Raw genomic sequence first — 13,416 nt, 5'->3', positions numbered from 1 at the left:
AGCATTACCTTAAATGCAAAAATGAATAAGCAATAATAATAATCAAGTACAGTAATGTCAAATAAAACAAGGTTTACATGTTTTATAACATGAAATAATGCATTAAATGTTTTACAGTGTTGTAATTCCTGGATGACGTAGGTTATAGTGTTTTTTTAATAGTTTATGTGTGCAGTGAGTGAGTATGTGTCTGTAGCGTCTAAAGGAGTATGTGGTGGCTGCAGGGGAGAAATGTGAGCATGTCAGCATTCTGACGTCGTCCTGTGCCTTCATGCAAAGTTTCTGTGCTGCTCGAAACAAGACTTTTGGAAGTGTAGACGTTTTACTGGCCCATGTCCAACTTTATTGGCCTGCAGAGGGAAAAAAAGTTTTTACAAAATGTAAAATTTAATACAGTTTTATTAATATAATATATTATTTCTCTTTAAATCTGAAAAAACTGTTCCAAAAAACTTACAAAAAAATAAATAATCTAGTGCACCCATGCCCCTGCTTGCTACATGTACCTCAGTGAGCTACTTGATTTAAACATCAAATGAGTTAAATTTTAAAGAAAGAGGAACATTTCGGGCGACATTAACGAACATCTGCAGCAGCACAAACTTTAATGTGCTGAATTTACTGAAGAGCCTCAGTGTCAGTTCTGTGACTGAACGTGAAGTGTTTTTTTTGCAACTGATGGCATATGTAGTTGTTTCCGTTTCAGGAGGACAATATTTAAATGAGTCATAAAAATGTGAATTAATAGTCTGTGGAACACAATTTAATGTAAATTTCATGAAATGTAATCATGAAAAAAATCCTGTCCTCTGCCTGTTCTGGTTGTGATAGCTGCTGATAGGTTTATTTTCAGCAGGGTAATATATTATTAGAAAGTCTGCTCAATATACACTTGCATGCATGCTCAAAGCTGTTATCGCAGTGCCAAAACTTTGTCTTTGTCCTAAAACTCTTCACACAGTCATGATCCGCGCTGAGTGTTCAGAGGTGAACGCCATTTGTAACCGCTTTCATGAAACAAAGCAGAAATGAAATAAAATGAGCATCGTTTGCCAGGAGTGTGCACAGAGCGAACAACTCTCTGCAGAACCTATAAAAAACTAACTTGTATGAAAAGCATACAAGAGTGAAAACAGATATAAGATCCCTTCAAAAATCATATAAATGAAACTTGTATGTTTTGGATACTTACTAAAACAATATATGAAAGTAATGAGAAAGCGGCCACTTTCATGAGTAAATCATATAAGCCTTATATGATTCACTATATGAAATAGGCCACATCTTATGCAAGTGTTTTATAAGTTTTTACAATTTCTTTTCCATATGGGCTGACTCATCACAGGGGGGTGTGAGACTCTTTCCTCATTACCTGGTGTGTATTTATAGTGTGTGTTTGCGTCTGTTCGTCGTCACACCGTCTGTGTAATTTGGTAAACCTCTGCGTCTCTCAGCGCTCCATTCTCTGCTCTTCATCCCCTGTGTCACCGCCGTACGTTTTCCCTGCGTGTTATTCTGTGAGTTATGGTTTAGGGTTTTGTTTCTTATTTAGTTTAAGTTTATGTTTAGTTCTGTCCTTGCCTTTGTTATTTTCCCCTTCTGCAATAAAGCTCCCTTGCATCACAGCAAGTGCCTGAATTCTGGGTCCTTTCACACAAACCCCACACGACTGCTGCTGTAGCCGTGACACATTTTCTGAATGTCTTCTTCTTAAATGTCCATTGTTTTAAATGTTACAGGTCAAATTGGTTTAATTAATTTTTATTTTACCATTATTTTATAATATTTGTATTTATTTGAATCACATTTTTGTTATTAAGTATTATGATAATGATGTGTGCATTCACTCAGGATCTAAAACAAACTGACGACATCTTCGTGTCTGATGATTTTTCTGATCCTGATTCTTTTCAGCACAGAAAGGTTCATCTTTTAAAAATAATGAATAATTATCATTTTTATTCACTTCAAAAACAAGTCTGAATGTACCGACCCTAAAAGATTATTTTTGGAAGTTTATTATTTGAGTTACTTACCCTGACAAGTGTAAAACACCTCCAGGTACTTATAAATGTTTACACACGGGTCTACTGAGCTTGGTTCTTCAACAGTACAGCTGTTTTTCCCATTACACCTGTGAACGCAGGTCAAAGGTGAATCAGCAAAAATGTGCTGTGTCATCTGAGAGAAGATGGAGAGCTGAAGAAACAGAGTCAGCATCTGTACCTGTTAGTTACATATTCCATGCTTCCTGGCCAGAAGCAGTTAACATCGTAGAGATTTGCGATAGTATATTGGCCAGGGCACGTGGTTGTATCACGGCGACCATAATTCGCCCAGGAGACGACTATAACCTGTCCTTCACCTGAGGAAGAGTTCATAGAGATAAACTGTAACCATGGTGATATTTTCACTGCAGGAAATGTACAAAGAAATTGAAGCTGTGTTCTCACCACACTGAAGGTTTGACTGGAATTTTTGACATGTTACACTGTGGTCTGAAACAGACACAGATCCCATTAGAAACTGTAATCATTCATGTACAGATTGGGTTCATTAGTCATTTCTAATCACAGGTTTAACAGAGTCGTTACGTGTGAAGCAGTCGTAGGTGGTCTCCAGGTATCTGCAGACTCCAGGATCATAAGTAATGTTTGACTTTATGTCACACACTGTTTTTCCATCACAGCTGCAGGGAGACAGAAACAGCTGGTTTTCAGCTTAAAGATATGAAACAACTTCCTGTCAGGTAATCATTTACTTCCTGTTAGTTTGATTAAAGCTGTTCAACAGGTTTCAGTTTCTTTCTTCTTTTGAATCAAAGGCTCATTTCTACCATCCAACAGTGCTCACCTGTTCCTGACGTTGTTCTCAGCGTCACCCTGAGAGCAGGTTACTTCACCTCCACATCTGTACACAGCTGACCTCACAATGATCCTTCCACCCACTGTTATACAGACACAGTATGACAGAAAAGGAACAATTCAGGTTTAAGGCTTCAGTTTCAGCCTCAGATGCTCCAGTCAGATCCATAAATAATGAGGATTTTACCTCTGTACACCACCACACTGGATATTACATTAACTCTGATTAAGGAGAAAACCTTAAGTCAGTGTTTTTGTTTCTAATCTACATCAAATGTTTCTGAATTTTTATACACAGTCCAACATCCTCAGAGCTTTTTTTAAACAACGAATGCACCGTTGGTTTGTTGATCAGGAAAATACAATTTAAACTGAAAACAAGCAACTGTGCATGAAAAGGCTGTAAATTATAAACAGTTAATCCAATACTTTTGTTAAGTTTCTTGAATTTAACCTGAGAGTCTGAACATGTCTTCATTGTTTGATTTAACCCTTGTGTTGTCCTTGGGACGTTTTGTCCCCAAAAGAAATCTTTTGCTATCAAAAGTGTGTTTTATTCATCAAAGGGTCTAAAAGTAACAGAAGTTATTCATTACTATGTTATGCATGATTGGAAGAGGTTCTAAGTAATTTGATTTATTTATGGGGTTTTATTGGATTTTATAACACCTGTGGTCCTCGGGGACAAAAATGATCCCAAAGTACAAAGTGTTGCAGGGAGGGGCGGGGACATATCTTCACAACATACTGCTTTCAAACATCTTTGATGTTGGATCACTGATGTGTGGGGTCAAGCAAAGGTCATAACAACCACAACAACAACAACAACAGGCAGCACAACCAGGAGGCAGGTGCTCTATATTCAATTACATTTTGTTTACACAGCACCAAATCACAACAACAGTCGCATCAAGGGGCTTCATATTGTAAGGTAGACCCTACAATAATACATACACAGAAAGTAGCTCACAAGCCTCCATTGCACTAGAGATTTGCATACTTTGATGAGCATACTTTTTTTTTACCATGTTGTGCAAAGCAATGACCAGTAGGACAAAGCATATATTGTCCTCTAGTATAATGAGGAGAGAGAATCAATGTTCAGGAAGATCCAGGGTTAGAAGATAAAGAAAATATTGTCAATATTTAGAGCACATGCTACCCTTTCTCTGAAAAAGCACATCACCCACCTGCAGAAGTGGAAGAAGACTATGAAGTGAAGGAAAGTGATGAAGAATCTGAACTATGTTCAAGTAGGTTCTCAGGCATCCAGGACATGGTAGTCTGAGGAGCTTGGAAAGAAAGTGACTGGGCTTCTTGAAGTTTCTTGAATTTTCAGAATGTGAAACTGAAATAGAAGATGTGTCAGAGGACTGCACATCATCCATTTCAATTATGATGAAGACAAAGAATCAAGCAGGAAAGAGGAGTCAGCTGAGACAGAGGCATATTTGCAGTAATGTGAGGAAACATTGATCTGGTCTTCTATCCTCCCCAGTGACAGACGATGCATGACTCTCTCATGCGTCACAGAGAAAGACAATCTACCACAGTCCAAGCACATATGCCAGGTCCCATACTCCTTCAGTGGCTTTTCTACTCGAGTAATGGTAAATGGCCTGTATTTATATAGCGCTTTAATAGTCCCTAAGGACCCCAAAGTGCTTTACATATCCAGTCATCCACCCATTCACACACACATTCACACACTGGTGATGGCAAGCTACAGTTGTAGCCACAGCCACCCTGGGGCGCACTGACAGAGGCGAGGCTGCCGGACACTGGCGCCACCGGGCCCTCTGTCAACCACCAGTAGGCAACGGGTGAAGTGTCTTGCCCAAGGACACAACGACCGAGACTGTCCAAGCCGGGGCTCGAACCGGCAATCTTCCGATTACAAGGCGAACTCCCAACTCTTGAGCCACGATCACCCAAGGACACCTTGGTAAGAACTCCAGACTAGAGCACACAGAGATTGAACCAACAACCATCCAGTTAGTAGATGACCTGCTCTACAGCCAACTCAATGGCAAACAAGGAGGGACAACGAGAGGGGAAGAATAATGGATCGAATGCACCTGTAGGCATATGTGGGTATGTTGAGTCTGGTAGGGAAGTTTTCATGCTGACACAAGATTAATCACAGCATCGCAAAAAGGATATAATTTCATGATAAAGACACTATAGATGATCGTCATTCATGACACAATCATTGAGGTGTTGGAATAAGTGGGTGTTTCTCCTGCTGTGATGTAAGATCCAGGTACTGATGTGACTGTGTTTGAGCACCAAGTCCCTTCAGAGGACTCTGTCCAATCCAGCAGAACAGAAAATGTACATTTTGTGGTAATATGTTGGTCTGAAGTCAAACTAAGGTGTAACATTGAATTTATTGGCAATTTATACTTTATACTTTCAAAAACACTCAAATGAAGTGAGGACATTTTTGTCCCCTGAGGACCACAGGTGTATGGAGGACGTTATGAGGGTTAAACTCACTGCAGTGAATTCTTGGATACTCTTTTCCATCTTACCACAGCTCAGGTGAAGATCACTGAGGCTGTTAGAGGTGACCACTCTCCCTGTGGATATGGCGGTCACAGTGGGAGGAACGGAGACTTGAGCTCTGATAAAGCCTGAAATAAAAAATAAATGTATAAACTGTACATATTTGGTAATTAATGGGGAATGTGTTGATAACTTATTCCCCATTAATTACCCTCGACTTACTGTTTTCTAAATATAAAAATGAATACATTTATTTAAACAGTATAAAAATATAACACATGAGGGTAAAGAAGATTTTCTTAATTTTCATTCCCTTTTTTAAGACTTTTAGAATTTATGTCCCCTCCACACCCGAAGTGAAGCCTACACCCACATCAGTCTAAACACAGATACCCAGACCTTCCCTGCCCAGCAACTTCCTCCATCACCTCTGGGAGGACTCCAAGGTCAGGTGACAGACAGATTCTCTCCAGCATGTCCTCGGTTCTCCTCGTGTCTCCTTCCAGTTGGACACATGTCTGAGTCAGATGCCTGAACCACCTCGATGAGCCTTTTTGGACAGAGGAGCAGCAGATCTCCTCTGAGCTCCTCAAACTCTCTCCTTCAGTTACTACCATCAGCTCATGGCCATAGCTGACAGCTTTCACTCTCAGCTCTCTCTTCACCACAACAGACCAGTACAGCATTAGCATCACTGAAGATGAACCAGTCTGTCTCTCAGTCTCCCGCTCCAGTTTTCCTCTGCAGCGTTCATTTCCCCAGATATGAAGGCTGGGTCCTTCGTGGCCCAACCTATCCCACAATTCCTTGCAGCCCACAATTCCAGCCGCATGCCGTTTTTTTTTTTTTTTTTAAACGGCATGCGGCTGAAGTGGGGCGGCTGAATAGTGAACTTTTAAAACTAAGTACTGAATATTATGTCACTTATTTATGTGCGAATGTTTAAGAACATTAAAACATTACTGTTGGCCACATGTCGGCAGAGTTATGTGACATTAGTGATGTTTGTACTAACTTGGTTTTAAAGCCTTTACTTTATACGCCGTTCAATAGTCGACCTTAATCTCACAGAGAATGTGATGATTTTATGGATAATTAAAGTCAGTCATATATCCACAAACACAACAAGCTGAAAGTCAGTGATGCTGCTCGGTTTGCAGTCCTGAATATGACGGCACAAGCAGGATTCACTGCACTGTTAATGTTAGCTATGTTATATTGCTGCCTCTGTTCGGTGGTGTCGAGCCAAACGGACTTTAACGTGTGTTTGAACGAGCTGACGGTTCACTCGTTAAGCTGAAAGAAAGATGCTTTAATCACAGGAGTCACACATGTGTCCACTGGACCATCTGGGAACTCTTCTTGTTTAGCACTCGTAATAACACAAACACTAAATCCTCCTTCTCTTGTGCTGTTTTGTAGCAGTGTGTACACCTGAGACTGTCACCTGTCTGTCTGTCCTGCACTCTCTCTCTGTTTCTTTCTCTCTGATTGTGGAATAAAAGGATGAACATGTATTTATAAGTTACACTTGTGTTTGAATCCTGCAGCTTATCACACATTTGATTTCCATGTGTGACGACTGCAAGTGTCCAGAGTGAGGACAGACTGAGGGACCCACTGCTGCACATCATCTGTGAGGCTTTGCACCCCTGATGATCCACCAGGACAAACTCAGCAGTGTGTGAGGAAGAGGAGGAGGAAGAGCCAGCAGCAGCTGACAGATGGAGAGAATAGACAGACTGTTCCCTGTTTGTGAAGGACTGCTAGGAAAGTTTAACATAACTAATTGTCTGTCCTGAATCAGTCTTATTAGGTAATGTTCAAATAATGTTATCATCCCAGTGTTTTCAGTGTGGGAGAAAGTACTCAGGGCCTTCAAGTTACACACTATGAAAGGCAGCAACAAGTTTAATATTCAGAAACCTAAAGTATGTATCAGCAGCAGGATGGAGCTAAAAATAAATGTTTGTTTCAGTTCTATGAAGCTTTGAGTATTTTGGATTAGTAGCACTGCTGTGTTTGTTGCATCATATTGCTGTAACTGTTTATATGCTTTATATATTCTGAGGTAAGTTGATCTATAGTGTTACATCATATTCTATAAGGATGTTATGTGTTTGTAGACTTTCTGCCCAGTTTGACCCATTTAGCAGAAGTCAGCCTGTTTAAGGCTCTGATATCTATTCTGTATGACTTAAAGCAGTTATGACATGGTCTGATTTTCTCACCCAATAAAGGAATATTTCATATATCAGTCTACTCTTCATTCTATCAGACACAGTTATCACAACTCGTACATTTTCTTTTTACACATATATGTTCAAGATGAACATATATGTGTAAAAAGAGAGGTTTTATTTCATTTTTCACTGGATTTTAAAAAGGTGAGTAGATAGAGTATAGATTTTAGATCACGCAAATACAATATTAAGTAGAAGTATAGACAGAAGAAGAGGTGAGGTTAAATGGTTAGTATTAATCAAAATGGAAGTGAGAAAGTTAACAGAAAGGCTCTTTATGACCAGTAAAACAGCATTTACCTGAAGTGATGAGTGAACACGTTGCTGCCAGCACTGACAGACACAGAAAGAAAGCTCAGTGTCAGACTGTGTGTTTGATATGAAGTTTAATTCACCTCAAAACATGAAACAGATTCATGAAAACCAAAGAGGAGAAAGCTGCTGCTTTCATTCACACCTGGATTCTTGTGAAAACTCTTTCTAAACAGCAGATTTCAATGACACATTTATTCTGTTCATGTTTCCAGCTTTTGTCAATAAACTTATTTGTGTTGACAGTTTGACTTCAACTCTTCATAGTAAATGATCAGCCATGAATTCCTCTCAGGACTCTGAAGCCTAACTGTCCTGCTGAGGTGATACAAACATTTATTTAGGATGTTAGATTAACTGATCCAATAAAGCAGAATCTTTAGAAAAGCATGTCACAGTACAGCACAGTGGAAAGCTAGAAAAGGATTAGACTGAACATGTGCAGCTGATTTCATGTATAAATAAAGGATTATCAGTGTGTTGTACTCACACAGTGTGCTGCTGAGTCCGGAGCAGAGCATCATGTTAGGAGATCTGGATTACAGTGAAGAGCTGAGCTGATGGAGGATCAAACACAGAGCTGCTGGATTTACACTGTTTGGTTAGTGCCTCTGATGTATATGCAAAACACGTAAAAACCCTGAAAAGCAGAGTATCTTCTATCTCAGCTGCAACAGAACAAGGAAATAAAACTACTTTACATTAAAAGTTATATAAGCCTGGCTCAGCTGACCTATGACAGCTGGGAGAGGCTCAGATCTCATCATATTCATTGATTGGTTAAATCCGTTTAGCAATTAGTAAGAATTATATTTTTTCTTAAAACACGATACAAATTATTGCAACTTTTCTTTTAATGATTCAGATGTCGTGAAGATCTGTTCCAAAGTTTAGGAGCTACAGTTTAAAAATGTGATCACGTCTGGATTTAAACGAAGAGCACAGAACAGTTCAGAGGCCCTGATCAGCTCAGAGAGAAAATAAATGGTAAATGGCCTGTATTTATATAGCGCTTTACTAGTCCCTAAGGACCCCAAAGCACTTTACACATCCAGTCATCCACCCATTCACACACACATTCACACACTGGTGATGGCAGCTACGTTGTAGCCACAGCCACCCTGGGGCGCACTGACAGAGGCGAGGCTGCCGGACACTGGCACCACCGGGCCCTCTGACCACCACCAGTGACACTCCCCTGTTATTTAACAGCGTCCTAAAGAGAGAACAAAGACAACGGAGACCAAGTGGACGACACAGACAAACATACACACTGCAGCAACAGCTGTGGGTGTTCAATACACCAGTGTTTACAGTGTTTACAGTGTTTTTAAATGGGGTGGCAGCAGGTGGACGAGGGTGTTTTAGCTGTTTGATGTTTGTAATGATAAAACTATTATTAAAAAAAAGAAAACAGAAAAACAGGGTGTACCAGGAATTCAGCAGGAACATATTTGTATAGAAAATTTTCACATTTGCATAGATTATCTCCACGTCTCTCTGGTCAGAGCACGCAAAGGAGAAACATTTGAGAAAGTAGGTCAAAATGTGTACTGAAGCCAGTTAAATCCAGTTGCCGACTTTTTGCGGGCCGAGCAGTGTAGTTCAAAAAGTTTGAAGTTAAATCCTGCTCAATGGGAGAATGGCACCACCTACTATTGCAAATATCACCCTGCATTGACTATGAAGGGCAAAGAATTGTGAGTAATCTTCAGAGTGATGGAGGATTCCTGCAGAGGTAACGAATGTGTAAATGGCATGGACAAAAATCATGTTACTAGTCCATAACATTAATAGAAATTGACTTGGTTATTTTTGGTTAAATATTATGTGCTGTGGGTTACTTCTGTCATCCTTATGTTGGGTTAGATGTTCGTTCCATGTGAGACTTCGTTACCAGTAAAGAGACTAGTGAACTATGCCGTCTTTTCACACAGGGCTCACGCTGGTTGTTCACTAAAATTAACCATTCTACTTTGTTGGTCTTTGTCATGAATGCAGGTATGTGACTGTGCACTACTGTTAGAGTTTGATACACATTGTTTTATGTACAGCCCTCCTCTTTGCATTTTATAATACGTTATTGTTCCATGTCTCCTGTCAGGTTTCCTGTTTTTGTGTTCCTTTGCGTTACTCTCTGTAGTTGCCTCCCAGTTTAGATTGTCAAGGTACGGCTGTGTGGCAGGCAGGATGTTGTTCTGTCTCTCACAGTGGAAATGCACCTATACTGAAAACTGTAGACCCCTCCATCATTTCTAAGTAAGACAACTTGCAAAATCACAGGGTGATCACATACTTATTGACCTCACTCTATACTGCTGCTGATGAGACAGAGATGATCCAGCCAGCGAGTGGAAGGGCCCCAATCTCATTATCAGGCAATCAGATTTTACACAGTTTTTTTTTTTATTGCGGGAAATTCAAAGGTCAAGCCTGCAGGAAGTAGATCTAAATACAAATCACAAGAGACTCCAGACCACCAAATTAAAACCGGAAGTAACAGATGACAAATACACTGCATGCATATTCGACTGAGTTTAAAATAAAGAAGACTGAGTGAACAGAATACAAACATAAGGATCTCAGAAGCTCAGAACTAAAGGAATGTAATAAAAAAAACAAGGAAATGGTAAATGGCCTGCATTTGTATAGCGCTTTACTCAGTCCCTAAGGACCCCAAAGTGCTTTACACTACATTCAGTCATTCACCCATTCACACACACATTCGCACACTGGCGATGGCAAGCTCCGTTGTAGCCACAGCTGCCCTGGGGCGCACTGACAGAGGCGTGAAGAGTAAGGAGATAACAAGACCTATGGACACTAAGAAAAAACAGGAAGCTAAATGCAAACACCACAGAATACAGAATCATAAGATAATCAAGAAAATAAAACTAGACCGAACAATGAATGCACTTGAAACAATTAAGGGTTCAGTTTCTTGTCCAAGGTTACTTTGGCATGCAGGCTGGAGCGGCCAGGGATTGGACAACCAAACGCTCTAATTACTAGATCTCCTGAGCCACAACCACACCAAGAATCACAAAAACAAAACAAATTTAAAAAAACTAGGTCGAATGTATGGTAATCAACAGGGTGCGGCAGGAGGCCAGCAAGGAACACATTTGTTCTGATTTGCATGGAAAATGTCCATGTGAGACAGAGTCAAAGGAGTTTGCAAAGAAAAGCGTCTGGACTTCTTTAAGTTGCTTGAAGACGTTTCACCTCTCATCCGAGAAGCTTCTTCAGTTCTAAGGTCAAATGGCCGAGAGTCCCAGATTTAAACCCAGTGGGAGTATCCCCCCAAGGAGGGACAAAGGACCCCCTGATGATCACATGCGCCCAGGTGTGAAAGCGGGTGTGGGACCTAATCAGCCAGGGTTTCGGGTGAGCCCATTGTGAAACCTGGCCCCACCCTATCATGTGATTTCCTGAGGTCAGATGGCCCAGGATGTGAGTGGGCGTTAAGGCGTCTGGGGAGGGAACTCAAAACTGGATTATAGATGGCAGACAGTTGGTGTCGTAAACCACCGCCTCTGTTCAAAGATGGTCGCTCACAGTGGACATAGATGGCCTCTTTCACTCCTCTTTCAAACCATCTGTCCTCTCTGTCCAAAATGTGAACATTGGCATCCTCGAAAGAGTGACCTTTGACCTTTAGATGCAGATGGACAGCTGAGTCTTGTCCTGTGGAGGTGGCTCTTCTATGTTGTGCCATGCGCTTGTGAAGTGGCTGTTTGGTCTCTCCAATGTAGAGGTCCGGGCATTCCTCACTGCACTGTACAGCATACACCACGTTGTTCAGTCTGTGTTTTGGAGTTTTGTCTTTCGGGTGAACCAGTTTGTGTCTGAGTGTGTTGCTGGGTCTGAAGTACACCGGGATGTCGTGCTTGGAGAAAACTCTCCTGAGTTTCTCTGATACACCGGCTACATAGGGGATGACAATGTTGTTGCGTCTGTTTTTCTTATCCTCCCTCGCTGGTGTCTGATCACCAGGGGGTCCTTTGTCCCTCCTTGGGGGGAAACTCCCACTGGGTTTAAATCTGGGACTCTCGGCCATTTGACCTTAGAACTGAAGAAGCTTCTCGGATGAGAGGTGAAACGTCTTCAAGCAACTTAAAGAAGTCCAGACGCTTTTCTTTGCAAACTCCTTTGACTACGATGACCTGGATGACTGAGAACCTTCACAGACATGTGAGACAGAGCACAAAAAGGAGACAGTACTTTGGACAATGAGTTAAAATGTGTAATTGAGTTGGTTACTGGGGAAAGCATCATTATTGCTTCAAAAATCTTTAGTATTATTGAGAAAGCGGTTTCCATGAACTGTGACTGTGTGAAGAAATGTTGAACTAGTCCATGAAAAACACAACATACCATTGAACATACCAGCTACAGCAACATGCAAAATCATCAAACAAATTTAAATATCAGACAAAGATACAAGTAAACACAAAATGCAGTTTCTAAATGAAAGTGTTAGAATAGAATAGAATAGAATTCAACTTTATTGTCATTGCACATGCACAGGTACAGGGCAACGAAATGCAGTTTGCATCCATCCAGAAGTGCTTTAGCCGTGATATAGATATATTACAATATATATTAGCAATAATATAGATATGTAAGTATATTACAGAAATGGGTCTATTATGGTATGTTATAATGTACACGGTGTGAAGTATGTTATGAATATGCTATAACTAACAAGTATGTACAGGCTATGAACAGGATATAAATATGAAATAAAAACTATACAGAAATCTGAGATATACAGTTATACAGAATGTGAACTATGCAAGTTATAAACAGTTGTAGGATTAAAAATTATCGTATGTAGAGAATGATTATTTACACAGAACTATACAGTAGTGCAGTTAAGATAAGTGAGATATGTGGATAATTTCTACAGAGGCTATATAAAGTGCTGGTGGTTGTGAGTGGTGGTTCAGTCCATGTTATTATTGTGTGTTGGGGGCACTTTTTCATACCGCTGTAAGTAGGTTCAGAAAAAGTGACCTTTCTGCAGACAAACTCCTCAGCTCCAAGTGTAGAAACCATCCAAAATATTCCAGTACCAGAAACTAAAACAGGTTAATCAGCTTCTGTGCCAAGGCCGAGTGGCCGGTGAGTTTGTGGAGTGCACCCAAAGGAAGACAAATGAGAGGATGTTAGGAAAAATTACAAACAAAAGGCAAGGGTGACAATAACCTAGACTGGGAGAACTAGAAATTTTAAAAACCAATCAAATAAAATATCAGCATATCAGCATGAAAAACCGCGACTCCAGGAACCTGAACTCCATGGACAAGTGACGAGGACAACAGACAGCTGTCAGTAAGAGTGCTTTGAGTACTCCGGGAGAGTAGAAAAGCACTATATAAGAATCAGTCCATTTACCCCAACAGTGTGTCCTCTGTTGTTGACTTGGCCGTCTCTGACCACTACTGTGTGTTTTTTAACATCACCGGTTTTATGCAGCGGGAGAC

General features: G+C 40.5%; 1 protein-coding gene across 1 annotated transcript in view; it reads right to left on the bottom strand.

The window, feature by feature from the left end:
• LOC100690738 (rhamnose-binding lectin) overlaps nt 1-13,416 on the bottom strand; it is a 138,998-nt gene that overhangs the window by 107,709 nt on the left and 17,873 nt on the right. The window contains exon 7 of the mRNA XM_019349801.2: nt 2,227-2,365. Coding sequence (XP_019205346.1) covers nt 2,227-2,365 — 139 coding nt within the window. The remainder of the gene's footprint in view (nt 1-2,226; nt 2,366-13,416) is intronic.

This window comes from Oreochromis niloticus, linkage group LG20 (genome assembly GCF_001858045.2).
Source record: "Oreochromis niloticus isolate F11D_XX linkage group LG20, O_niloticus_UMD_NMBU, whole genome shotgun sequence".
In the NCBI taxonomy this organism is placed as follows: domain Eukaryota; kingdom Metazoa; phylum Chordata; class Actinopteri; order Cichliformes; family Cichlidae; genus Oreochromis; species Oreochromis niloticus.
This window is presented reverse-complemented; position numbering and strand designations above follow the sequence as displayed.